The sequence below is a fragment of the Hemibagrus wyckioides genome, linkage group LG17 (assembly GCF_019097595.1).
Source record: "Hemibagrus wyckioides isolate EC202008001 linkage group LG17, SWU_Hwy_1.0, whole genome shotgun sequence".
NCBI classification, from domain to species: domain Eukaryota; kingdom Metazoa; phylum Chordata; class Actinopteri; order Siluriformes; family Bagridae; genus Hemibagrus; species Hemibagrus wyckioides.
In genome coordinates, this window is record NC_080726.1 from 1,668,238 (window position 1) to 1,695,797 (window position 27,560).

The window sequence follows — 27,560 nt, forward strand, 5'->3', positions numbered from 1 at the left end:
TGTTCTCAAGATTTATTTTTCTGTAAAATGTCATGTAAAACAGTAAGATGTAAAGTACCTGCAGTTATACATTTTTGACTGCAGAGGGGGCACAATGAGACCAGTTTGCCTATGCATTGCATAACTGAGGAAAGGTTAATTAAGACAAGCCACAGGTCCTGAGTCATCCTTTTGTTCTCCACATTTTCAGGTGGATAACATGTTTAAAACTTAACAGAAGTTGCTGTTATTAACATTTAGAGACATTTTTGGTGTTACTGTGGAGAGGAGTGACAGAATAGTTTGTTCACAAGACCTGATAAATACTGAAAGAGTGTAATGTGGCACCACGCTAATGTTGGTTAGCAAATGTGGTGCAGCACCGTTCAAGTTCAAGCATGATATCTGGCTCCATTTATTTCATTGTGTTTAATATGTATATGGATGTTGTATCAGTTTTAAAATGATGTTAAGAACTGTCTAAATATAAAAATCATAACTCAAAATGTGTTAGTTAAAAATACACAGAGTTATAAGGCGAAGCCTTACATTTAAAGAAATGACAAAGAAAACCGCCATGTTATTTACAAGTTGTTGTGAAACATGTGGTCCAAGAAGTACTGAACAGTGTGTGATTGTTAGTGCATTTAAGGTGCAAGCAACCAGTATGTTATTCTGGAAAATGTCGTAGAGATGTGAAAATGGTATTGAAGCAGAATGTGTTTATTTTTGGAAGTGATGTGTTTTGTGCTTGAAGACACTCCAACATGTCTAGAGAGACATTGAAAATGTGCAGTGATATGAACTCTGGATAAATGGACAGTGTGCAGTAATTAACATGTAAATAAAAGATAACTGAGGAAAATTTTATGAAGGCAAGCCACAACTCCTGTGTCATCCTCTTGTTCTCCAGTTTTTCAATTTTCTTCAGCTGTCTATGGACGCTGCAACCCAGTACCCATTACAGAAACAACCATAAAAAAAGAATATATATATATATATGAATAGTGAATTGTTTTTATGTTGAAATACGGTAATTTATTAATAAAAATATAATTATAAAATATAACAATTATTAATTACGAAATATAAACATTAATTATAAAATAAAGTAAAATGTTAATAATATATCAAATACTGTACAGTGTAGCGTTGTTTATAAAAGTGCGGTGCGGGGATGCTGAAAATCAAAATATAGTACGGCTGGAGGAACGAGTCTGGCCAATTGGAATAGCTCATTCATTTAATCAGGGTTGTAATTGGCTGCTGGCTATGCGTGCAGTTGGGGAAAGGGAAGCACAATTCTCCAGCATCCCAGTTCTTGGCGTGTCACTGTCCTGAGTGTTTGGTTCTGTTCTGTGTACACTGTATTTTTACAGTTTTTCTGCAAGTCCTATTATGTCACCCAAACGTTCTGCACCTTCTAAGGCTTCTGGCAAGGAACATACATACATACATACAGTACACACTATAAATGTGATATTCCTATGAATTTTCCCAAAATTTATCTTGCTATATGCTTGCTAATGCTTTCTCTGTGTGTTTAAAAATCAAAAAAAAAAAAAGCATTTGGGGGAGGCATCCATGCATAGCAGATTTTTGCTTATCATGGGTGGTTTTGGAACGTAACCCCTGTAATAAACGGGGCATTACTGTATGTATGTATAAATATATATAGTATATGAGACATATGTCATGCTGTAATTAAACCACAACTCACTCAGTTTTAAAGCACAACCCAACTGTGTGATTCACCACATGAGGAATGTAGTCCAGAATGTAGTCCATGTTTGTAGGCAGTGGTGTATGCTGGGAATTTGAGTGTGGAGATGGAGGTGACGTGACAAACATTAATAACATTGTTATTTCTGCCAGCTGCCATTTCACACAAAACCAGAACTCATCATTTAATAAGTGCTGAACAAATATGAACATAGAAGTTACTTTATAGTGGGTCTCTTTTTATGTTATTTAGTTCTAGAGGCAATGATTCTAACTTTTATTCAATTACATTTACAATTCTTTGAATTTTAGTTTTATTTCTATAATTTAAATGTATTTTAAATGTATTGTATTTTGTCTCAGAATGAGCTAAAGGAGGAGCAGATAAAATTCCAGCAGAGGATCCAGTAGAAGCAGAAGAAGGTGCAGCAGCTGAAACAGACTGTGGACATTATTAAGGTGAGACACACACACACACACACAGACATAACTTCTTTGTTTCAAACACAGTACATCCTCTACTCATTCTGTCTGAGAAGAACAGAGTGCTGTCATGGAGTAAAACAAAACAGCGATACTCTGATCATCCAAAGAGATTTGATTTCTGGAACCAGGTGTTGTGTAAGGAGAGTGTGTGTGGACGCTGTTACTGGGAGGTGGAGAGGAGCGGTGATGTGTTCATATCAGTGTTCATATAAACAGATCAGCAGGAAAGGATGGGGTTATGAGTGTGGGTTTGGACTCAACAGTCAGTCCTGGAGTCTGCAGTGTTCTTCTTCCTCTGTCTCTTTCTGGCACAACAACATTAAGACTAAGCTCCAACGTCCAGCATCCTCCAGAATAGGAGTGTTTGTGGCTCACAGTGCAGGAACTCTGTCCTTCTACAGCATCTCTGACATGATGAATCTCCTCCACACAGTCCACACAACATTCACTTAGCCTTTATATGCTGGGATGTGAAGTTATAACTCACCTGTGAGGTTATGTGATCCAAAATGAAATGTTGTATCAGGCCCACCACTGATATACTGTATATTAAAAACAGGCATCTTTCTGGCTAGCCAATTTCTCAATGAACTTCTGGTTAAAGTCAGTCATCTTAGTCACCTGTCTCTTTTCCATTGCACCGAGTGGAATCTCCACCACCATCCAACGTGAATGCTGCTGAATTTGCAGATTGGGTTGATCTGGTCCAAGTTCCTTGATACTTTTCTTCATCCAAATGCCTTTCGCTAGCTTCCACATTAATCAGTACCTGCCCGTTAACTGACAGTCTGCTGAACTGTATTGAGACTCATTGAGAAAGGTCCAATCACATGAGGCCAAATATATAAAAACAATATTGATTCTCTAACAACAAAAGTGGGCAGGTTCAGGGCACAGAGTGCTGCGACCCAAGAAGATTTTGAAACATGCTTTTCAAAAGTCTATGAACCTACATACACACTCGTTTGTCTGGCACCTGGCACACAAACACACGCGCACACACACACACACACACATATAAGTGAACGAAATATTGTTTTCATTTTTTTAATTTGAAACAAATATTAATATGCCTAACAGTAGAATCGAATTATTTTATGTCATTATTAAAATATATAATTATTGTTAACATGTTAAAGTAGCATTCTTTTCTGGCCAACTTTAAGGGGGCAGCGCCCCAGTGCCCCCTACTGATAGGCAACCACTGGTTACACATATTCAGAATAAACACTGATCATCTAAACATGACTATCAGGTTTTGTTCATTTATACACTACCTCTGTAGACCAACTGGCTAACAATGCTAACTCCACAAGGCAGCATGAATTCAACTGACACCATTGTGCCATTTCAGTGCATGTGCAAGTTATTTCACCGATTGGAGTTCTTGCTACTGCCAATTTCCAAACAGAGATACAAACTACATATCCAAAAGTGTGTGCCTTCTGACAATCACATCCAATGAACTGTTACCACAAAGTTTTAATCACAAAGTTGTTCAGAATTTTTGTGTGTGTGATGTTACAGTTTCACTTCACTGGAACTAAGAGTCCAAACCCTGTTCCAGCATGACAATGTCCCTGTGCACAAACCAGCTCCATGAACACATGGTGTGGAGGACCTTCAGGTTAAAGTGAAAGAACTTGAGAATCCTGAACTGAGCCCTGACTCTGACTCAACTCCATTGAACACCTTTGGGATGAACTGGAACACCAACTGAACTTCTTCTTCCCCAGACTTCTTCATTAATGCCCTTATAGCTGAATGAACACTAATCCCCACAGCCAAACCCTGAACCCTCTTAATTAATATGATTTCTGGCTCGATATTGAAAAAGGAAAAAAAAACACCAAGTGTAAGAGTAACAATATCTGGTGCACATTCCCTTCCTTGCCACAAGAGGGAAACCTTGTGCATACTGACACTTCCGGGTCATGCCATGTTCACTTCCTGTCTATGGGACTTATCTGCCACACACTACAGCTCATTCTTTGCAAAGTTTTTTCAGTTTACCTGTAATACCAAGCTGTCTGCTGCTATGTATGACCAAGCTTTCCTGTTGTTTGGTTTTTTCTTTTGTCTTAGTGCTTATTTGGATTTGTTGCTACGCTGATTGCTATTTTCTGGTTTTTGGACTCTGCCTGTTTCCTGCTTGTTCTTGCCGTTGCTTGATTTGGATTTGTATGCTTCTATTTCTTAAATAAAACTCTGCACATGGATTCTACATCTACTCCATCTGCATCATTGTTACAGAAAACATCAGCAAATGAGATGCAATAGAATTGACATTGGGGTGCAACTTCTATGAATTAGCCAAGGAATGAACACAGCGGCTGATTATGCTGTTGGATTCTGAGGTTGGGAAAATACTGCACTATGAGCTGTTTTCAGGAAAGGACTTAACCCATGTCTACAACAGGAGCTAGCGTGTAAGCATGAATCTATTTCTTTATCACACTTTATTAACCTGGCTATACGTTTGGACAATATCATACAAAACCAACCATCCACCACTAAGCTCTTAACCATGTCCCAAGCTACCATGAATCCTGTACAGCTGGGTGGTATTTGGATAACTATGGAATAACGTCACCGATGACTGGACCTACAATTTTGTCTATATTGTGGCCAATCAGAACACCGCTATGCTACCTGCCCTAACAAGACACTGGTTAGACTGTCCAATAACCCTCGCAGTTTCTATCTAGTATGTCTGACCCACCGTGGTCAGAGTCGCCATGTCTCGGCCCTTGTGAATTCTGGTTTAGCAATAAATCTAATTCACCACCAACTGGTCCAAGAACTAAACATTATTACTATAACTTGTGCCCTAAGAATCACACCCATAGACAACCAGCCAATTGGGGATGGCTATGTCACACGAAAGACTAAGCCCCTTAGGACTTCAGGTGCGATTCAAGGATTAAAGGATTCAAGAAGCTTTATTGTCATTTCAACCACATATAGCTGACGCAGTACATAGTGAAATGAAACAACATTTTCCAGGACCTGATGCTACATAAACATACAACATATAGTTCAAACACAAAAACAACACAGAGCTAGGACAGACGTTTGTCTTAGCCACATAAAGTGCAAAGTGTGCAATTAGGTGCAAAAAGAGCAAAGACAAGACAGTGCAAAAACAATAATTACAAAAAGACAAGAGTTTTGTACAGTTCAGTCCTGGGTGTTGAGGAGCCTGATGGCTTGAGGAAAGAAACTGTTACACAGTCTGGTTGTGAGGGCCCGAATGCTCCAGTACCTCTTTCCAGATGGCAGGAGGGTGAAGAGTGTGTGTGAGATCATCCACAATGCTGTTGGCTTTGCGGATGCAGCGTGTAGTGTAAATGTCCCTGATAGGGATTATTTTATACAGAGACTATTAGTCTATTTGTCATTTCCTCTCCACAAAACTCAGTGATACCCCTGACTTCATCTCCATGACCCTCACATCTCATGGCAAATGAAGGAGCTCCTCCACTGGTCCCCCCAGTGTCAAGAACAGTGTTTAGTGAGAAACTTATCACTGTCATGTTATAGTACATCAATTGAAAGTCCTGAAGTCCTAGAAACTGTGAGTATCCCCATTGAATAACATGATCTGTTAAAGGTGGTTAGTAAAGAGCAGGCTACCAAGTTACCTCCACACAGGCCCTGGGACTGTACCATAGATATGCTACATAACTCTTCACCTCCTAAGAGGCAGGTGTATTGGCTTTCCCTTCCAGAGACTTAGGCCATGGAGGAATTTATTGAAGAAGCCTTGGTGAATGGATACATATGCGCTTTGACCTCCCCTGCTATCTCTGGTTTATTTTTTGCAGAGAAGAAAGAAGGGGGATTATGACCCTGCATCAATTTTCATGTCTTAAATGCTATCACGGTGAAGCACCCATATCCCATGCCACTGGTTCCCTCTGCATTGCATCAACTTTGAGAAACCAGGATTTTTACTAAGGTTGACCTCAGGAGGGCTTACAACCTCATTAGAATCAAAGAAGGGGACTAGTGGAAGACTGTGTTTATTACCACCAGGGGTCACTATGAGTATTTTGTTATACCTTATAGCCTATGTAATGCACCAGCAGTTTTCCAATAGTTCATCAACGAGATTTTTCGGGACCTCGACATCCTCATTTACTCTCAAACCCGGGAACAGCACATGCATGATGTGCAAACTGTCCTACTCTGATTACTACATCACAACTTGTTCACAAATTTTGGATAAATTTCATATCCAAATGTGTAAATTTCACTGCACGACCATCTTATTCTAGGGATATATCATTAGCACTCGAGGAGTTGCTATAGACCAGGAAAAAGTCACAGCATTGATGGAATGGCCCAAACCCATGACCATTAAGGACCTGCAGAGGTTTCTGGGACAATTCATCAGAGACTATAGCACGGTGACTGCCTCTCTCACTCTTAAGCGGTAAGCCAAAGAAGCTCATCTGAATTGATGCTGCACAAAAACTAATCTAAAGACAAGATTTACAACAGCTCTCATTAATCGTGGAGGTGGAGACATCAAACTGTGGTATTAGGGCAGTCTTGTTACAACGTCAAGGCACCTCGGCAAAGCTATTCCCATGCACCTATTTTTCCCGGAGACTAACCCCAGCAGAAGTGAACTATGACGTGGGGAACAAAGAACTGTTATCAATCAAGGCAGCTCTGGAAGAATGTAGACACTGGCTTGAGGGTGCCCATTCCAAGTAATAACAGACAATAAGAACCTCAAGTACATCAAAGATGCTAAAAGGTTGAACCCCTGCCAGGCTAGATGGGCGCTCTCCTTCACCAGGTTTAATTTCACCGTCACATATTGACCAGGTTCCAAGAACTCCAAAGCTGATGCCCTGTCCAGGAGACACAACCCAGATAACCGTCTAATGTCCCTGCAGTAGATGAGTGGTATCAACACAGCAGGGCCGTATAGGAAGGTGCTCATGTGCAGCTACAGAGAGCAGTGCATCACCAGCATATACAGGCCAATTGAAGACACCGTCCTCATCTGGGTTACCCACCTGGTCAACTGGTATGGCTCTCGACCTGTAACCTCAACCTCTGACTCCCATGTAGAAAGCTCAGTCACTGCTACATTGGACCTTTCAAGGTGATCAGGCAAATCAACCCTTTAACTTACCAGTTACAGCTTCCCCAATGTATCGTATATCATCTTCATTCCATGTATAATTGCTCAAACCAGCCCATGTGCCATGCAACGAAGAACCCCCTGACACTACATCTCCACCTCCCCTGGACATTGAGGGTTCCCCAGCATACCTGGTAAGAGAAATTCTTCAGTAACTCCGCCTTCAGTACCTGATCGATTGGGAGGGTTACAGCCCTGAGGAAAGGTCATGGGTAGATTCCCAGGACATCCTCGACCCCTCACTGGTCGAAGAGTTCCACCAAAGTCATTCGTGGGAGGGGCTCTGTAATGACATCTGGTGCACATTCCCTTCCTCGCCCTCATCCGAATACTGACATATCAGAATTTGTTCTTGCTTTATTTCTTATTTTTTTTAAATGTAGTTTTAAGTTCAAACAGAAAATAATCTAAGACAGTGGCATTGTGAGGGTGGGGCTTTGGGGGTTCCACCCTCGAAGTACCCTCAAAGTACAAGACATACCGGTATCAAGATATGTCTGTCTGTTAGCACTTATTTTACACCTTCATTCCGCCACACACGTTCTTAAAACTTACTGTATGTGTCAAGCTGTTTATCAGAGCAGTACCTATTCTGGTCAGCAGGTGACACTGTTGTTGATATACGGCCATTGGACAATCATCTTACATTCATTTATTCACTGGAAGAGTTGGTGAGATAACAATAAAGCAACTGTTCCACCAAACTTAACAGTTTGAATATCAGTTTGTAAGTTTGTAGTTCTGATTAAATTAAATAACTTTAATCAATATAATGTAGGTTTATGAGTACATACATACACACACATACACAGATAGATAGATAGATAGATAGATAGATAGATAGATAGATAGATAGATAGATAGATAGATAGATAGATAGATAGATAGATAGATAGATAGATAGGGAACTTTAATAATCTGAAGAGTCATGTGTGGATCAGATGATAAGTGAGCTCAATCAAAGGTTTTCAAGTGTAGGGGATAGTATTCTGAAGGGTGTGCAGGGCTGTCACCCATTGTCCCAATCCTTCTTGTCACAAGATCTTCTCAGTGATCTTACACTGCACTACAATAGAGAGCCTAGTGCAGAAGAAATATTTGTGGCAAAACACTATCTAGGGAAAAAGAAGGAGGAAGGTAGCATTCCAGATATGCTGACTGTGACATGTTTCCATCTCTCAAAAAACCTCTGCAGGTAAAAACACTTTCTGTCAGTAGCTGTACATGTGAGCTATCACTTAGTGCCCTGAGACACCTGCACACATGGTTGAGGCAAACCATGGGTCAGGAAAGCCTCAACAACCTTGCCATCTTGTCATTTGAAAAAGAATCTGTAAATACAATTGAGACAGGAAGAGTAATGGACAGATTTGTTACACTCAAGTCAAGTAGACACACACAGAATCTGCCACCTAAAATGAAATTGGCTGAAAAATTTAATGAGACTAAGACAAAAAGACAGACATAACTCTTTATAGACAAAGGACATTGAAAAAAAGTAGTATTTTTTTTACACTGTGTTTGCATTTCTTTTTTATGTTTAAAATGTTTAAACATATAGTAGTGTACCATATTGTTGATTTGTTATCTCTAGTTACTTATTAAAGGTTTATGATGTTTTGAAAATCATTCTCTGTTGTCTTGGTAAGTCATAGTCCTAGGGGGCTGAGCCCCTCATTCCTTCTAACTAACCCTAGCAATGCCAAAGGTATAGTGTCACTCTCCATACAAGCTGAGTTTGAGAGCTTCTACAGAGAGAAAATGGAGAAGATCTTCAGCTGGAGGAGTGCCAAGCTTGTAGAATAAACAGCTATTAAGATGTACTTAGAAAAAGGTGTGAATATTCTAAATTTTATATGTCAAGGATTATTTACCTTATTCAAATTCACAAAAAATTAACAGGAAAAAAAATCACAATTCAGTTAATCTGACTATTTAAATCACAGAATAACTAGCATTAAAACTCCTTGAACTTGAACTCCTTTTCTCTGTAAAACCACGCCTACTCTCTCTGTCACACTATAACACACTGAACCAGGAAGTTCATTTCAGAGAAAACGAAACTTATACATTTCTCTCTCTCTCTCTCTCTCTCTCTCTCTGTCTCTCTCTCTCTCTCTCTCTCTCAGGAAAATGGCACAAGCCAGTATTTCAGTAAAATTTTCTGTGGATCAGTTCCTCTGTCCAGTGTGTCTGGATCCCCTGACAGATCCAGTGACTACTCCCTGTGGCCACAGTTTCTGTAAGGTGTGTATTAATGGTCAGTGGGATCAGGAGGATGTGAAGGGTGTCTTCAGCTGCCCCCAGTGTAGAGAGACTTTCACTCCAAGGCCTGTTCTACGCAGGAACAACATTCTGACTGAAGTGGTGGAGAAACTGAAGAAGACTGAACTCCAAGCTGATTCTCCTGCTCACTGTTACACTGGACCTGGAGATGTGGAGTGTGATTCCTGCACTGGGAGAAAACACAAAGCCGTCAAGTCCTGTCTGGTTTGTCAGGCCTCCTATTGTGAAGATCATCTTAAACCTCACTATCAGTCTCCTGCCTTTAAGAAGCACAAGTTAGTTGAAGCCTGTGCAGAGCTCCAAGAGAAGATCTGCTCTGAACATGACAAACTGATGGAGATCTACTGTCGTACTGACCAAAGCTTCATTTGTTACTTGTGTACGATTGAAAAACACAAAGGTCATGAGACTGTTTCAACTAAAGCAGAAAGAACTGAAAAACAGGTGAGAACTGGAGATCATTATAATTTTTCAAGTCAGTTTCTACAAATTCTGTTTCTAATCTAATTTCTATTGAGATGAAGTGGATTTTTATTAAAAGCCAAAGGGTGTTTTGTAAAGATGTATGAAACAGGTCAGACCAGTCAGTGTACTTTAAACAGCCAACAGTATGATGATGATGATGATGACGAAGATGATGAAGATATGTAACAAGGTCATGTGTTACACTTCAGAATGTGTTACATTCTGATTTGAAAGTCTGTTTTGTTTCAGTTCTGAAACTATTGAAGCTTCTTTATTTTAGACAGGTTTATATTTAGTTTATATTTATTTATGCACACACACACTACATACGGTGGAATACCACTGGAAGATGTTTAAGGTCTCATTTGCAAATACCAACAACACCTTAAACTAAACGACTGAGTGAAAGTGATTGTGGAAATGTAAAAAGAATAGCTTGGACTAGATATATTTGTCCTGATCCCAGTTGAGGATCCTCTCATGGTGTGGCTTTAGATTCAACAGTCAGTCTTGGAGTCTGGAGTCTTCCTCTTCATCTGTCTCTTTTTGACACAACAACATTCAGCTGGGTGACTGAGAGTGAGAGAGAGAAGTGTGTGTGTGTGTGTGTGTGTGTGTGGGTGTGTGTGTGTTGTGGGGAATGTAGTCCATGTTTGTAGGCAGTGGTGTATGCTGGGAATTTGAGTGTGGAGGTGGAGGTGACGTGACAAACATTAATAACATTGTTATTTCTGCCAGCTGCCATTTCACACAAAACCAGAACTCATCATTTAATAAGTGCTGAACAAATATGAACATAGAAGTTACTTTATAGTGGGTCTCTTTATTTTATTTAGTTCTAGAGGCAATGATTCTAGTTTTTATTTAATTACAGTTACAATTCTTTGTATTTTAGTTTTATTTCTATAAATGAAATGTATTTTAAATGTATTGTATTTGATCAGAATGAGCTAAAGGAGGAGCAGATAAAATTCCAGCAGAGGATCCAGGAGAAGGAGAAGAAGGTGCAGGAGCTGAAACAGACTGTGGACATTATTAAGGTGAGGAGTGAAAACACACACACACACACACACACACACATACACACACACACACACACACACATACACACAAAGAGCTTCTTTATGATCTAGATCTCCATTTTGTGTGTGTGTGTGTGTTCTAACAGATACGTTCACAGGCAGCAGTAGATGACAGTGAGAGGATCTTCAGTGAGCTGATCAGCTCCATGGAGAAAAAGCGCTCTGAGGTGACGGAGCTGATCAGAACTCAGGAGAAAGCTGAAGTGAGTCGAGCTGAACGACTCCTGAATCAACTGGAGCAGGAGATTGCTGATCTTAAGAGGAGAGTCACTGAGCTGGAGGAGCTTTCACACACACACGATCACATCCACTTCCTCCAGGTAACACTCACTGTCTGATCTACAGAGGGCGCTGTTCCTCACAAAGTTTCCTCCTAAAAGCTCATTACAGCAAGAAGAAATGTTCCTGTCTGAGATCACAAGTGTGTCTTTGGTCTGATTCAGTCTGAGATTCATTCGTTCCTCTCCTACACTTTTCTCCTTCTTTATGATGTGTTTCCTCTCTGTAGAGTTTCCCGTCTCTCTGTGTCTCTCCTGGATGTGAAGACTCACCCAGCTTCACTGTCAATCAACATCTCTCATTTGATGGAGTGAGGAAATCTCTCTCAGATCTGAAAGAATGAGTCGAGCAAATCTATGAGGAGGAATTCAACAAAATCCGTCCACAAGGTAAACAAGCAAACATTGTTTGTGTATCACAGTAAAGAGAGGCATAAAATTCATCTAACAGAAATAAGAAGTAAGCAGGAACAAGACTGCATAAAATCACAGAGTATCAGCATCAGCCTTGTAAATGACATTAAAATAAATTTAGCAGACAAACAAAGAAAAATCTTACATTTTTGGATAAAATCATGACTGATGCTTAATTTGAGATGGTGACTTTTAATTTAGGTAAAAATAAATTTTAAAAAATTGTCATTTTTCTCTCTCCATTTTGTCTCTGTTTCTCCACAGCTGCAGCAGTTCAGATAATTTTACCCTCAGAACCAAAGAGAAGAGAAGATTTTCTGCAGTGTAGGTGTACACAACACACACACACTGTATTGTTTGTATATATGTCTGTATTGTTTATATAAATCTGATTATTTTTTATAAAGAAGCATTAGGAGGATAGAAACACAGACAGGTGTCTCACACACACTTATTATAAATCCTGTGATTAACATCTAACCTGTGGACATTTTATTACTTTAGATTTCTGTTATCTGACTCTGGATCCAAACACAATACATCCTGAACTCATTCTGTCTGAGAAGAACAGAGTGGTGACACGCAGTACGACAGAACAGCGATACTCTGATCATCCAGAGAGATTTGACTCCTGTACTCAGGTGTTGTGTAAGGAGAGTGTGTGTGGACGCTGTTACTGGGAGGTGGAGTGGAGCGGTAATGTGTCCATATCAGTCTCATATAAAGAGATCAGCAGGAAAGGATGGGGTTATGAGTGTGGGTTTGGACTCAACAGTCAGTCCTGGAGTCTGCAGTGTTCTTCTTCATCTGTCTCCTTCCGGTGTAACAACATTCAGACTGAGCTCCAAGGTCCAGCATCCTCCAGAATAGGAGTGTATGTGGATCACAGTGCAGGAACTCTGTCCTTCTACAGCGTCTCTGACACGATGAGGCTCCTCCACAGAGTCCACACCACATTCACTCAGCCTCTATATGCTGGGTTCAGGATATGGAGTTATAAGTCACCTGTTAGGTTATGTGATCCATAATGAAATGTTGGTAAAAGTGTTTATTAAAATTATAACTGAGGTGTGAGATTTAATTTCTCCCTGAGCTACACTGGACATTTTGTGTACAGAAACTGGAACAGTAATGAATGCAGAATGTAGGATGTTTCTAGAAAGAAGAAATGTTCTCAAACAGACTATTTAACTGTACTATTAGGAGGATTTATTATCCTGATGAACATTACAATGTGTTACAAAATTATATTTTTGCTTTGTCAATGACTGTTTCCTCAGAAATAATAAAACTTACTCAAACTGCTGTATCTTTCTGTGCTGCTGCTGGTGGAAAAACATCCTACTGTTTAAAAGACGTTATATGAAGAAGAAACCTTGAGAGGAACCAGGCTCAGAAGGGAACCCATCATCATTTGGACACAACTAGACTGGACAATATAATGTAACCTTAACTGAATAATGTCCTTTCTACAGCAGCAATCAACAGCCCATGAGAAATTATTAGGTCAGTGTAGTTTCTTAGTTCATTATAGGTACTAATTCCTTGCTGTCACAAGCTGACAGATGTAATGGCAGATGTGTGACGGTGTGAAAGTCCCCAAGTGGCTCTGTCCATGGCTGTTTCCTGGTCACAGGCTGTCCACACAGATTCCTCCACAGCATCAGTGAGCACCACCAAGTGACGAGGCTCTGACCAAAGGTAGAGGTCACTGGAACAGGGCACCGCTTCACCCTGCTGGCGTGGATCCACTGAGGTTGATAATCAGTGAGGGCAGCAGTGCGTGTGACTGCTACCACTCTAGTTGGATGGCCAAAGGCTGCTTCCCCCACTTTCCTGGGACTGGGGCTTTTTACTAAAACAGCATCACCTGGGAGAAAGGGTGAGTCAGCTGATCTGTAGGTAGAGGGAGAGAGGCAGAGACATTACCATGCACACTAGTGCTTGAGTGCAATCGCCGACAAAGGAAACACCTTTAGTCCAAGGGGTTGTAAATGGCCTGCCCATAATTATCTCAAAAGGAGATAGTTGAGATTTGGATGTGGCATCATGCAAATTTCACAAAGAACTGAGGGCAGGGGATCCACCCAGTTTCAGCTATTGGTTTGTAATAACGCCTTAGTAAGCGTGTCTTTAATGGTTCTATTCTTTCTTTCTACTGTCCCTGAACTTTGGGGATGGTATGGAATGTGAACTTTCCAGTCAATGTTGAGATACTGACAAAGTTTTTGGGTCACTTTAGACCTGAACGGTGTACCGTTATCACTGTCAATTGATTGTAGGATACCATACCTAGGTGTGATTTCTTTTGTCAAACTTTTTTATTTTACTGTTTTTTTAAAACAGTATTTGCATTTTCCTTTGCACAGGGAAAAGCTTCAACCCATTTTGAGAACTTATCAACAATCGCCAAAATGTATTTTAGGTTTCTCACAGGTGGCATGTGTGTAAAGTCGATTTGTAAAGCTTGAAACGGCGATTCTGGAGGGGGTAACACATCGTGTTTGGCAGTTTTACCCTGAACATTGGCTCTGGCACAAATCAAACATGCATCAAGTAGAACGATTCTTAATTAAGAATACAAAATTGTTTGTTGATGTTTCTAATCACCCCTCTTTGTGTGGCATGTGAGATACCATGAACATGGCGCAAGAGAAATGGTAAGACAGAACAGGGGAGGACAGCGAATCAGTTCATCCTTATGAAAACAGCAAACAGTTCTCAGACGACCAAAACAAAGGATCTTGTTTTATAGCCTGTGTTTGTAGAAAAGATATGTCAATCTCTATTGTAATCAAAATGTGTGTAAACAGAGAAAATACTGTGGCTGTTTTGTGCACAAAAGGTGAGGATGTACCTACTTTGGCAGCCCATTTTGCTACTTCATCAGCTAGAGAGTTACCATGAGCCATTTCAGAATCTCCTGGGTCATGACCCTTGACCTTGACGACGGCTAAACATTTAGGTAACACTGAGGCCTCAGAGATTAGAAACCAGTAGCATGTGAAATGGGTTTAACATTTGCAGCTTTAAACCATGTGCATGCCAAATCTTACCAAAATCATGAGCTACACCAAAAGCATATCAGTATAAATAGTCACAACTTGATCTTTAAACAAATAACATGCCCTTGTTAAAGCAACAAGTTCAGCAGTCTGAGCTGAAAGAAAAGGAATAGAGCAAGCTTCATGTACAACGTTAGGCAAAGAACAGACTGAATACCCACATAAGGTGGTATTATCATTGGGTTTAGAGCATGATCCATCTGCAAATATGTGTGCCCCACCCTCCAACGGATGTTGTGACAGATCTGCATGCAAATGATTCTGAAATCTTTTCAGTCGTGTTCCTGCCAGCCATCAGGCACCTGTTCCTCTGAAGATTCAAGATTCAATTCAAGATTCAAGAAGCTTTTACTGTCATTTCAACCACATATAGCTGTGTACACAGTACATGTAACTGAAAATGAAACATTTCTCCAGGACCTGGTGCTACATAAACATACAACAACATAAAGTTCAAACACAAAACACACAGAGTTAGGACAGAAGTTTGTCCTAGCCACAGGACTGTTAATGCCGAAAAAGGAAAAGAACGTGCAATGAAATGTAAAATGAAATAAAATGAAATGATGTACAACTTTAAGAAACAGTAGAAAAACCAAGTAACTAATAACATATATGATTGTAACATATAAATATAGTGGCCTGACAACTCGTATTCTGCAAAAATGCATTACCAGTGGTTGATGTAGTGCAAATAGAAATAAACATAAATATAGCACCAGATGAAATATTAACAAGGGTTGGGGTAGTGCAATAAGTAATGAACAATTTGAGTTTGTTCACAGGTGAGAGAGAGTGCGTGTGTGAAGTCAACAACCATCTCTCAAAGTTTTGGAACAGCCTTCCAATTAGTGTTGGGGATTCAGACACAGTCTCAGTGTTTAAGTCTAGGCTGAAGACACATTTGTTTAGTCAAGCTTTTAATGTATAGTTTTCTTAGGTAAAGGAGCAGATCTAGAAGGTTCATGGGCATAGAGTGTTTGGTGTACTGGAATGTTTGGATGCTGTCATCTTACCACCCTCGCAAGTCGCTCAGGTTTGCTGACTGTGAAGTGGTCGGATGCTTTATGTCCCAGGAAGCCTTCATGTTTGTCACCTTCTGGCTCTCCCTTTTAGTTATGATGTCATAGCTAGTCTTGCCGGAGTCCCTGCCTGCACTTTACACATAATCTACATTGTCTTTCAACATCACATGATCAGTGCAGGGGTTGTGCACATTCTTTGCTGAACACCTGCTGCAGGTTCCAGTATTCCCTAGGGATATGAGTGGTAGATATGGGTTCCAGGTTCTCAATAGAGGTGGTGCGGCATGGGTCGCCATAGGTTGAGACAATGGAGGGACCATCAGGTGAGTTCTTTGTGTCTCCAGGTGACCCAAGGGTCATGAATACTGAGCCATGGGAACCCCAAAATGATGGGGTTGGACCGTGAAGATATCATGAAGAGTAACAGCTCATCCACATGAAATTTGGAGCATGATGGGGATGGTCTGATGGGTAATATCACTGTCTCGAATGGGTTGGTTATCCACGGCTATGATTTTCAGAGGAGTGGCACATGGGACAGCGGGTTATCAACCAGCTGGCGGTGGATCAGGTTGATGGCCAACCCAGCGTCGACTAAGACATGAAATATGAAATATGAAGCACCTCATTAGAATATCGCAATTGCTTGGGTAACAACAAGCTATATGGGCAGGATTTCCGGCCCACCCTAGCAGATGCATTGTCCAGGTTTCTCATGGTAGGAGGGGCAGTCTGGATTGGCCACAGTAGAAGTCCTACTTGCCTGCCATCTCCACTTGTGGAGCAGGGCTCAGTCCCTCTCTGAAGACTGTGTGAAGAGCTGCATCATTCCAACCACTCAGCTAGCATCTGGAACTTAAGTGCATAGTTGGCCGGTGAGTCCGATCTCTGGTGTAGGTGGAGCAGCTGCACAGATACAGTGGGGTATTTAAAACTTCCCGGATGAGCTGGGAGAAGTGAGTTAATTGCACTATGCAAATGTATAACCACATGGCATGATCAACAATACAGCTGAAAGAGGGCAGTTATCTTGGTATTAAGTTTTTCTCAGTGCCTGCTGGTTTTAGAATAGCACTCTAAGTGGTAGCTTAGTGGTTAAGGTGTTGGACTACTGATTGGAAGGTTGTGAGGACCATCAAGCTGCCAAAGAGTTTGGCCCTTGAGCAAAGCCCTTAACACTCAGTTGTATAAATGAGATAAATATACGTTTCTCTGGATCAGGGTCTGCCAAATGCTATAAATGTAAACTTTATAATGAAACACTGAAGATATGGAATACCAAATCAGCTCAATAAAATTGATCAATTGTGGGTGCTGGTGGGGTGTGCATGTGCAATAATGTATATGTGTGCATCGGCCAAACAGTAGAATTTCTTCTTTCGGAAATTAAATAATAATTAAAACTATAAATAAATAAAAAACTAGCTTAATCCCAGAAAAATTATACACTTCTATTTTAATAAATGCACAACAGCATTACAGCTTTAGGCATGACAAAAAAAAACTTAATATAATAAGTTATAAATTTACAATGTTTATAGAATTTCAGACAATAAAGACAATTCCTCAGTCCAAAAAAAATACACTTGTGCTGTCAGAGACAACATCTAGTTAAGACTGACTCGTTCTAAAATGGAGACCAGTATATAAATTTTCAGTTGGTCTAAACTAGTCAAACTTGAAGAAGTCCTTATTCAACTTAAGCTGGTTTTCAAGGTTGTGTGAATTAATTCTTCCTCTTCAGTCCAGCTGCACTAAAAAGCCTTTCACAGGCAGCTGAAGCAGGCAGGACTGTGTTTGGTTTAAGTGACAGGTGAGATATAGCTAGGTAAGGTTTCAACATGTCCATACATTCACCTGTACATGTGAGGTATGCATCCAGCTGTTTGTTTGAATCCTGTGTGTACATGCTTCATATTAGAAAAGAAATCGTCTTCATCAGAAGCACTTGGGAATTGTCAGCAGGCCACATCCGAGACTCATCATGGTCTGGAAGATATATATTACAATAATTACAAATAATTATAGATATTTAGATATTAGATATATAGATATTAAATTTTCAGTATAGCTATAATGATTACTATAGAGACAATATGATGAAGTAGGAAAGCATGCAAGCAGCCTCTGTCCTATTTGCATGATTAGCATCAACTGTAGAGATCAAATTCAACAAATGACAAGCATACTTATGGTGCAGTTGATACTGTAGGCCATCATCTTCAGCCATAATGGTTTCAGCATCAATGTATTTGGCCTCAAACTCCTCATCATACTCATCATCATTCAGCACCTCATCATTTACTTCCACAGCAGCAATATTGTCATGCTCATTCTCTCCAAATGAAAAATGCTTTAAGAAAATTAAAGCCATTATCAGTTATTGTTCTTACTATTTTTATTGTATCTCATACTCAGAATGTATCTCATTCACTGCAACCACCAAAGCATCAAACGTATGGATGCCTTTTAACTGTATACATGTAATCCCAATAAACTTCTCCTAGCAGTACAGCAGTCAGTTGTGGTGGCTATGTATTCAGCTTTTCTCATTGCCTCCTTCACATGCTCCTTCATCATTGCTGTGACTTGTTCAATCTTGCACTGCACAGTACTTCGCACAGTGAAGGGCGTCTTCAGCTGCCCCCAGTGTAGAGAGACTTTCACTCCAAGGCCTGTTCTATGCAGGAACAACATTCTGACTGAAGTGGTGGAGAAACTGAAGAAGACTGAACTCCAAGCTGCTTCTCCTGCTCACTGTTACACTGGACCTGGAGATGTGGAGTGTAATTTCTGCACTGGGAGAAAACACAAAGCCATCAAGTCCTGTCTGGTTTGTTTGGCCTCCTATTGTGAAGATCATCTTAAACCTCACTATCAGTCTCCTGCCTTTAAGAAGCACAAGTTAGTTGAAGCCTGTGCAGAGCTCCAAGAGAAGATCTGCTCTGAACATGACAAACTGATGGAGATCTACTGTCATACTGACCAAAGCTTCATCTGTTACTTGTGTACGATGGAAGAACACAAAGGTCATGAGACTGTTCCAACTAAAACGGAAAGAACTGAAAAACAGGTAAGAAATGGAGATCATTATAATCTTTCAAGTCAGTTCACACAAATTCTGTTTCTAATCTAATTTCTATTCAGGTGATTTGATTAATTATATGACACTCATTCAATGTGAAGTGGATTTTTATTAAAAGACAAAGGGTGTTTTGTAAAGATGTGAAACAGGTCAGACCAGTCAGTGTACTTTAAACAGTGTAACGATTATGATGATATTTAACACGGTCATGTGTTACAATTTGAAAGTCTTTTTTTTTAGTACTGAAAGTGTCGAAGACTCTATTTTTGACAGGTTTATATTCAGTTTATATTTATATACACACACACTACATATGGTGTGATACCATGGGAAGATGTTTAAGGTCTTATTTGCAAGCACCAACAACACCTTCAACTAAAAGTCTGAGTAAAAGTAATTGTAAATGTAAAAAGAACCCTGAGCTGCAGTTCTGGAAAGCTTATAGCTTGGTCTGGATATATTTGTCCTGATCCAGGTTGATGAGCCTCTCGTGGTAACCAGATTTCACCCAGGTTGGACACCACATCATCACAGGGAACCATTGTAAGAGCAGTCTGATATAAAGAGATGTGTGTGTGTATGTGTGTGTGTGCATGTGCATGCATGTGCATGTGTGCATGTGTGGGGAATGTAGTCCGGAATGTAGTCCATGTTTGTAGGCAGTGGTGTATGCTGGGAATTTGAGTGTGGAGGTGGAGGTGACGTGACAAACATTAATAACATTGTTATTTCTGCCAGCTGCCATTTCACACAAAACCAGAACTCATCATTTAATAAGTGCTGAACAAATATGAACATAGAAGTTACTTTATAGTGGGTCTCTTTATTTTATTTAGTTCTAGAGGCAATGATTCTAGTTTTTATTTAATTACAGTTACAATTCTTTGTATTTTAGTTTTATTTCTATAAATGAAATGTATTTTAAATGTATTGTATTTGATCAGAATGAGCTAAAGGAGGAGCAGATAAAATTCCAGCAGAGGATCCAGGAGAAGGAGAAGAAGGTGCAGGAGCTGAAACAGACTGTGGACATTATTAAGGTGAGGAGTGAAAACACACACACACACACACATACACACACACACACACACACACACACACACACACATACACACAAAGAGCTTCTTTATGATATAGATCTCCATTTTGTGTGTGTGTGTGTGTTCTAACAGATGCGTTCACAGGCAGCAGTAGATGACAGTGAGAGGATCTTCAGTGAGCTGATCAGCTCCATGGAGAAAAAGCGCTCAGAGGTGATGGAGCTGATCAGAACTCAGGAGAAAGCTGAAGTGAGTCGAGCTGAACGACTCCTGAATCAACTGGAGCAGGAGATTGCTGATCTTAAGAGGAGAGTCACTGAGCTGGAGGAGCTTTCACACACACACGATCACATCCACTTCCTCCAGGTAACACTCACTGTCTGATCTACAGAGGGCGCTGTTCCTCACAAAGTTTCCTCCTAAAAGCTCATTACAGCAAGAAGAAATGTTCCTGTCTGAGATCACAAGTGTGTCTTTGGTCTGATTCAGTCTGAGATTCATTCGTTCCTCTCCTACACTTTTCTCCTTCTCTATGATGTTTCCTCTCTGTAGAGTTTCCCGTCTCTCTGTGTCTCTCCTGGATGTGAAGACTCACCCAGCTTCACTGTCAATCAACATCTCTCATTTGATGGAGTGAGGAAATCTCTCTCAGATCTGAAAAAACAAGTCGAGCAAATCTGTGAGGAGGAATTCAACAAAATCCGTCCACAAGGTAAACAAGCAAACATTGTTTGTGTATCACAGTAAAGAGAGGCATAAAATTCATCTAACAGAAATAAGAAGTAAGCAGGAACAAGACTGCATAAAATCACAGAGTATCAGCATCAGCCTTGTAAATGACATTAAAATAAATTTAGCAGACAAACAAAGAAACTCTTAAATTTTGGGAGAAAATGAAAATTACTGCACTGAGATGGTGACTTTTAATTTAGGGGGAAAAAATCACATTTATTTTATTTTTCAATCTCCATTTTGTCTCTGTGTCTCCACAGCTGCAGCAGTTCAGATGATTTTACCTCCAGAACCAAAGAGAAGTGTAAAGAACACACACACCAGAACTTAATGAGTGTTAAAATGTCTGTAAAGTTTATCTAAATCTGATCCATTTTAAAGAAGCATTAGGAGGATAGAAACACAGACAGGTGTCTCACACACACTTATTATAAATCCTGTGATTAACATCTAACCTGTGGACATTTTATTACTTTAGATTTCTGTTATCTGACTCTGGATCCAAACACAGAACATCCTATACTCATCCTGTCTGAGAAGAACAGAGTGGTGACACGCAGAATGACACACCGGCGATACTCTGATCCTCCAGAGAGATTTGACTACTGTACTCAGGTGTTGTGTAAGGAGAGTGTGTGTGGACGCTGTTACTGGGAGGTGGAGAGGAGAGGTGATGTGTTCATATCAGTCTCATATAAACAGATCAGCAGGAAAGGACGGAGTTATGAGTGTGGGTTTGGACTCAACAGTCAGTCCTGGAGTCTGCAGTGTTTTTCTTCCTCTGTTTCTTTCTATCACAACAAAATTAAGACTAAGTTCCGAGGTCCAGCATCCTCCAGAATAGGAGTGTATGTGGATCACAGTGCAGGAACTCTGTCCTTCTACAGCGTCTCTGACACGATGAGGCTCCTCCACAGAGTCCACACCACATTCACTCAGCCTCTATATGCTGGGTTCAGGATATGGAGTTATAAGTCATCTGTTAGGTTATGTGATCCATAATGAAATGTTGGTAAAAGTGTTTATTAAAATTATAACTGAGGTGTGAGATTTAATTTCTCCCTGAGCTACACTGGACATTTTGTGTACAGAAACTGGAACAGTAATGAATGCAGAATGTAGGATGTTTCTAGAAAGAAGAAATGTTCTCAAACAGACTATTTAACTGTATGCACTATTAGGAGGATTTATTATCCTGATATGAAACATAACAGTGTCTTAAAATTTTTTAATTTTGCTTTGGTAAAGACTGTTTCCTCAGAAATAATAAAACTTACTCAAACTGCTACGTCTTTCTGTGCTGCTGCTGATGGAAACACATCCTACTGTGTAAAAGACATTAATTATTTTAGATCTTGAACTATTTCCTGGTTAAGAGTCACACCCAATACACCCTTACTGTCAGTTGATTTTTAGCCTTTTCAATGTTGCTATTTAATATATTTATAATACAGGTACAAAATAACTGAGAAATTTATTTTCTCCTGCCACTTAGTCGTCATTTCCTACTTTTAGCTCTCTGTGATTTTTAACTTATATGGATTTTTAAAAGAGTTTTCTAACTGTTTTTGCTTTTGATTAATTAGAATTATATTGTTAACTATAAACTTTTATTTTGTTATAACATTATGTTGTTAACTATAACTATAACTATATAAACCGGGTATAGACAATAGATGGATGGATGGATGACTAGAAGTAGAGCCAAAACTCCATTTTGATGAAAACAGAATGAACTCACATAGCCTGTGATGACAAATCATAAATAAAATCTTATAGAATTCCAGCATTATGTCAGGATGCTGGGGATTTTTTCCTTCTCTGGATGAAACAAATACAAAATCAATCTTTATAAAACTGGCAATTCAAATGAAGCTTCTACCAGCCCTGTTAGCCAGCATGCTTTCCAGGATGTGTTGTGATGTTACCACATATTACTGACATGGGGTTGAATTTTAGGAGCTCCCATTTTCTCCTCTGTTTGGTCTTAGCTAATTCCCAACTACTAGCTAACTCTCTCTAGTCACAGGACAACTTCCAACTGGAGAAGGCGATGGCTAACATTCAAAGTGTAAACTAGCCTTAACACACTCGGGAAAGCGTTATCTGCACTCTTCTGTAGAATTAAAAAGTAACAGACACCAGTGATTGGCTGTCATCTCTGTGATTGACATATGAGAGACAGTAATGCCGTCCCTTCCACTCAGAGAACATCACCAGGATTCACACTCGCTATCCCCGGTGACAAGGCGAACACTTTTCAGGGGCCAAGTTAGTTGTTCTCTGCCAAACTGCAGTTTCTACAGAAAAATCTATCTACTAAACAATTCCAAAATATTTCAAACATCATCTTTTATTTCATTCCTTTTTTCTTCTTGGTATCTTTTTCCAGCTTTTTAGTGGTTTCTTTGGGGTGAAGTATTCATTCTGAGCATTCTGTTCTCTCCTCTTAGCTTCAGGCAGAGAATCCTGGAAGTTCAGTCACCAACAGATGGAATATTAATGAATTATTAAAAATGAACTGTTACAACGTCAGATGTGGATCAAGCATTCACAATTTTTTTGATTAGTGGTTTGTTTCAGTAGCTTGACTCAAACACTGTCAGACTGTAAAAGAAATTATTTTTGCATTGATATAAGAAATATAACAAAACACTGTTTAAAGAACCCCATTCTGATTTGGATCAAATATTACAAGGTGACTGTAAAGCAGAGTTCTCTGATCTGGAGTAGATGCTCTTCTTCAGAAAGACAGTTCTCTTTTACATCTGGTGATAAACAGTGAGTGATGGCCCAGTTCTGGATTTCATAATTATGACTGTTTAACATTTAAACATTATGCATTTACTATTATGGCTACAAAAAAATGTAAAATTGTTGAGATTCTATTCGCTTAACTTCAGTTTCTCTTTATGCATAATTCCAGCTTCTCCAGTGAGCCTTGAAGTGTTTTTACTTGGTCCTTCAGGAGGAATTCTCATGCTTCAGTGTATTCTGAGTGCAGGAAATCGATGGGGACAAAATTATTCAGAGACCACATATAACCAACATTAGAACTTTGTTGCAAAGCTGTTGTTAGAAATTACAGCTTTGAGAAACATACACTAAGAACTAACAAGCTTTCAGCAGGATTATGGTTCCACTTCACGGAGACAATTCAGCCTCAAGTTCATTACATTTTCAACAGGATTCAGGTCAGAAGTGTGGCTAAGCATTTGTGAGTTATTGTGGCTGTTTTTAGGGTCATTGTCTTGTTGAAAAATCTAAAGGCTTGATTTTTTACTCTGCTCTTCAAAAATATTATAATGAGAATAAACTCTGACCTTAGTCACTTCTAAACGGGAGCAAAGGCCTATGTAATCCTGCCGTTCTCTCTCTTGCTCCTAAAACATGTCATGTGAGTGGTTCATTGTCACGCCACACGCCAACACTGCACCTGCACTTCCTCATTCCTGTCCAGAGTTTTGATCTCGCTTCACGTCTGTCCTCGGGGTAGCGCTACTCACCTGGTTCCCATTACCCCCACTCATTGGCAGCTATTTATATAGCCTTTCATTCCTAGACTCACTGCTGGATTATCGTATGCCTCACTCATGGTTTTGGTGCGGAGTCCTTGTTTTTGACCACTGTTTTCCCTCAACTCTCCCTCTCGCCCTCAGTTTTTGGGTCTTTGTGGTGCAAGCTTTGGGATTTTTTCCGGCCATGATATCCAGGGTGTGAAAAAAGCACACACAAAAACACAATGGGGTAAATATGGCAAAAAGGTAGTCTAAATTGCACTATTAAAAAACAATAAATACAAAATTTGCAGGAGTCTGTAATCACACGTGTTACTCCATTGGCTACACAGCAATGCCCCGGTCCTGACCTTTACATAACAGGTAGGGACAATGCAAAACAGCAACGGCACGTCTGAAGAATCATCAAATTTGTGAACACTGGAAGGGCCCCTGTTATTCTTGTTGGCTAGCATGTTTATAGTGGCTTCTGTGGTTGGATTGGGTAGTGTCTGCAACAGGAGCTGAATCTGTGTGACACACTCAGACAAGCCCAGAATCTCAGAAAACAGCAGTGCCAGTGCCTGCTCATGCTTCCCCAGAGCTGTGACCTGAAAGTTCATTATTTCTACTATCAAGATATGCTGTGAACTGGAACCAGATGCAAAAATAAGACAAATTTGGAACTTTTGTCACCAAATGGCTCCACCAAAAACAAGCGGCTCAAGTGGGGCATGAACTGGGTATGTTGTGCATAGTAAGTGTGAGAGTTCTAGTGCTTACTATATATATATATTTGTGTGTGTGTGTGTAAAAGATTAGAAAAGATGGCAAGCAACAGGGGATGAATTACACTTCCTCTGCATTGTTTATTTGGTAGAGGAGCGTGCATGTACAGCTCTCAAGGGAGCCAGCTGGGTGCATTGCAAAACATTTTCTCCCAGTAAGCTCTGCTCCAGCTTGGCTGTTTTCTCCACTCAAGTGCCTGCGCCTCATGGCCCATGTCTGCTGAGGCAGCACGCTGACTTAGATCATAGGTCTCACAGGTTAAGTTAGCAGAGGCAGATAAAGAGACAGATGATACCCTTTCTCTTGTCCTCCCCCTTCAGGACCACTGAGAGGTCCCAGGAGGGGAGACACGGTCTGCAGAAAAGCCTCAGTCGTCTGGCACCGTGCAGAAAGCAAGAGACCAGGCACATAACTCACAGCAATGGCTGCCATGCATATCTTATGTAGAGGGTGATAGAGCCTCAAAGATTTGTGTCTTCAGGAACTCTAACACTGTACTAACAGTGACTTTGACTTTGAACAGGGCAGTGAGCTTTATCCTGACAAAGCTGATTACACCAGAGGCAAAAGTTCAACATAGTCTCCACAACCTTTGTTGGGAGCTGGTCCCCCTGAGGGGCCAGACCAAGAGGTTCCAAATCTTGTGGAAGAGGTGGACAATCACCCCTTGCATCTGAGGGAGGAGGTTAATCCTGACAGGAATATTCCAAGGAGCACTGTCCAGGAAGGAAATTAGGTCCACAAGCCAGGCTCAGGTCGGCCAATGTGGAGCCACTAGTAACAGGCATACTCTATCATGGGGTACCCTGGCTAGGACCCCTGTGAGCAGAGCTTTTGGGGAAAAGTGTACAGACAGAGCCTTGGCTATGTTTGTTCCATGGCATCCAGCCCCCAAAGAGGCTGGTGAAAAGAGAAAGCCACAGGGGACAGTTCTCCTCATAGGTGAACAAAGTCATTTCTCTTGGCCAAAAATGGCCATATGCATTCCACCGCCTACCAGAGGAGATGCCATTCCCTGGGCCTCAGCCCCTGCCTCAGCAGGATGCCTGCTTCCAGATTATGCACTCTAGAGTGTAAATCATTCTGAGAAAGTGAAATCTGGTCTATACTTACAGCCAGATCTGGTGCACCAACCTGAACAGAGACAAACAACACAAACACAAAATGCCCTAATGATTGATGAAGGGGACCACCAAAAGTAGCAACTGAATTTTGGGAGGATGTGTTTTAGCACTACAAACACAGCCCCCATCTTAAGGCAACCTGTGTGCCATCAGAGACAAAAGCCCTCTCAAATGCCATTGGCAGTGTGGCCATCTAGGACTGCTCCTTAACCCAAGAGGGAGGCGTCCATCAAAAGAGTCTTAAAATGATGACATGCCCAAAGAGTTGGACCCAACATGAGAAACCAGGTTCTGTCTACATAAGAAGTGTACAAAGCTTGTGATGTACAACCCTTGAAGAAAGCACACATTTCCCTGGGTTGAGCCTAAGGCCTAGGGACCACATGTGGGCAAGCACAACATCTCAACGCCCCACTGCCATGTCCCTTGACTGAGCCAGATGAGCCAGTTGTCTGTATACTTGAGTACATGGATGCCCTGGCTGCAATGATGCCAGAGAAGCCTCCATGCACTTTGTGAGAGTAAGCAATAAGACTAGGCCAAAAGTGAGAACCTGGCACCGGTATGCTTTGCCCCTGAAAGCAAACCTAAGGAGTCTCCTTTGCTCTAGTAAGATGTCTATGTGTTAAGTTTACTTCATGATTAACATCACAAACCAGTCCTTGAGCATTAACATCTTGAACTAGTACATTTCAGCGTACAATTCAGAGCATGCATGTCCAAAATTGGGCATATCCCATTCCTTCTTGGAAATGCCAGCTGTAAAACTGGAGGCTCAGTCTGGGAGGGAAATATACACTATGGCCCCTATCTCAGATGTGCCCACAGATTCCGGAACATACTGTACTGCAACACACCTGGCAGAAGCTTTCACACTGCCAGGTGGTCTGAGCGAGGTGTTAACTTATTGCTGTTCTCACCTTGCCTGGTGTCCTGAAACAGTGAGCTGGCAGGAACTAACCCAGAAGGCAGTGAAACATAAGGAGCAGGAACACAGGTGGGCATGACTGAGCCCTGAAGCACCACAGGTGATGGGGTAGGCAGCAGTGGAGATAGCCATAAAGGTACATCTCTAAAAACTCTAGCCCTCCGATTTTAGGATTCGTATCTGACCCACCTAAAGGAGATTACCTCCAGGCGGCCCTGCTCCTAAGCTCTTCCTTAGCAGGCCGAACTGGGGATGGTGCCAAGTGGTTCATAGCTCCTTGTTGCTTGCAAGCATCTTTTTTCAACTTCTTTTCATCTTTTCAACCCTAGGCATCACTACATACCCATGTTCACCCAGGCCAACAACAATGGCTGAAGAGCAATGGCCAATAAGGATTATTCA

At 40.6% G+C, this 27,560-nt stretch overlaps 1 protein-coding gene and 1 pseudogene across 1 annotated transcript; both read left to right on the forward strand.

The window, feature by feature from the left end:
* Nucleotides 1-9,411: 9,411 nt before the first annotated feature.
* Nucleotides 9,412-13,172, forward strand: LOC131368001 (tripartite motif-containing protein 16-like; annotated as a pseudogene).
* Nucleotides 13,173-18,789: 5,617 nt separating this feature from the next.
* Nucleotides 18,790-21,448, forward strand: LOC131368003 (tripartite motif-containing protein 29-like). The gene is made up of 6 exons (XM_058413760.1): nt 18,790-19,036; nt 19,993-20,088; nt 20,221-20,454; nt 20,641-20,800; nt 21,081-21,124; nt 21,299-21,448. The coding sequence occupies exons 1-6, from the start codon at nt 18,926-18,928 to the stop codon at nt 21,311-21,313; spliced, it is 660 nt and encodes a 219-aa protein (XP_058269743.1). The 5' UTR covers nt 18,790-18,925; the 3' UTR covers nt 21,314-21,448.
* Nucleotides 21,449-27,560: the final 6,112 nt, after the last annotated feature.

What these genes read in the sequence shown, in the direction of transcription:
- LOC131368003 (XM_058413760.1), top strand. Translation starts at nt 18,926, where the DNA reads ATGGAGATCTACTGTCATACTGACCAAAGCTTCATCTGTTACTTGTGT. An exon ending in CGGAAAGAACTGAAAAACAG is followed by an intron (nt 19,037 to 19,992) that starts GTAAGAAATGGA and finishes GTATTTGATCAG; the next exon opens with AATGAGCTAAAGGAGGAGCA. An exon ending in CAACAAAATCCGTCCACAAG is followed by an intron (nt 20,801 to 21,080) that starts GTAAACAAGCAA and finishes GTGTCTCCACAG; the next exon opens with CTGCAGCAGTTCAGATGATT.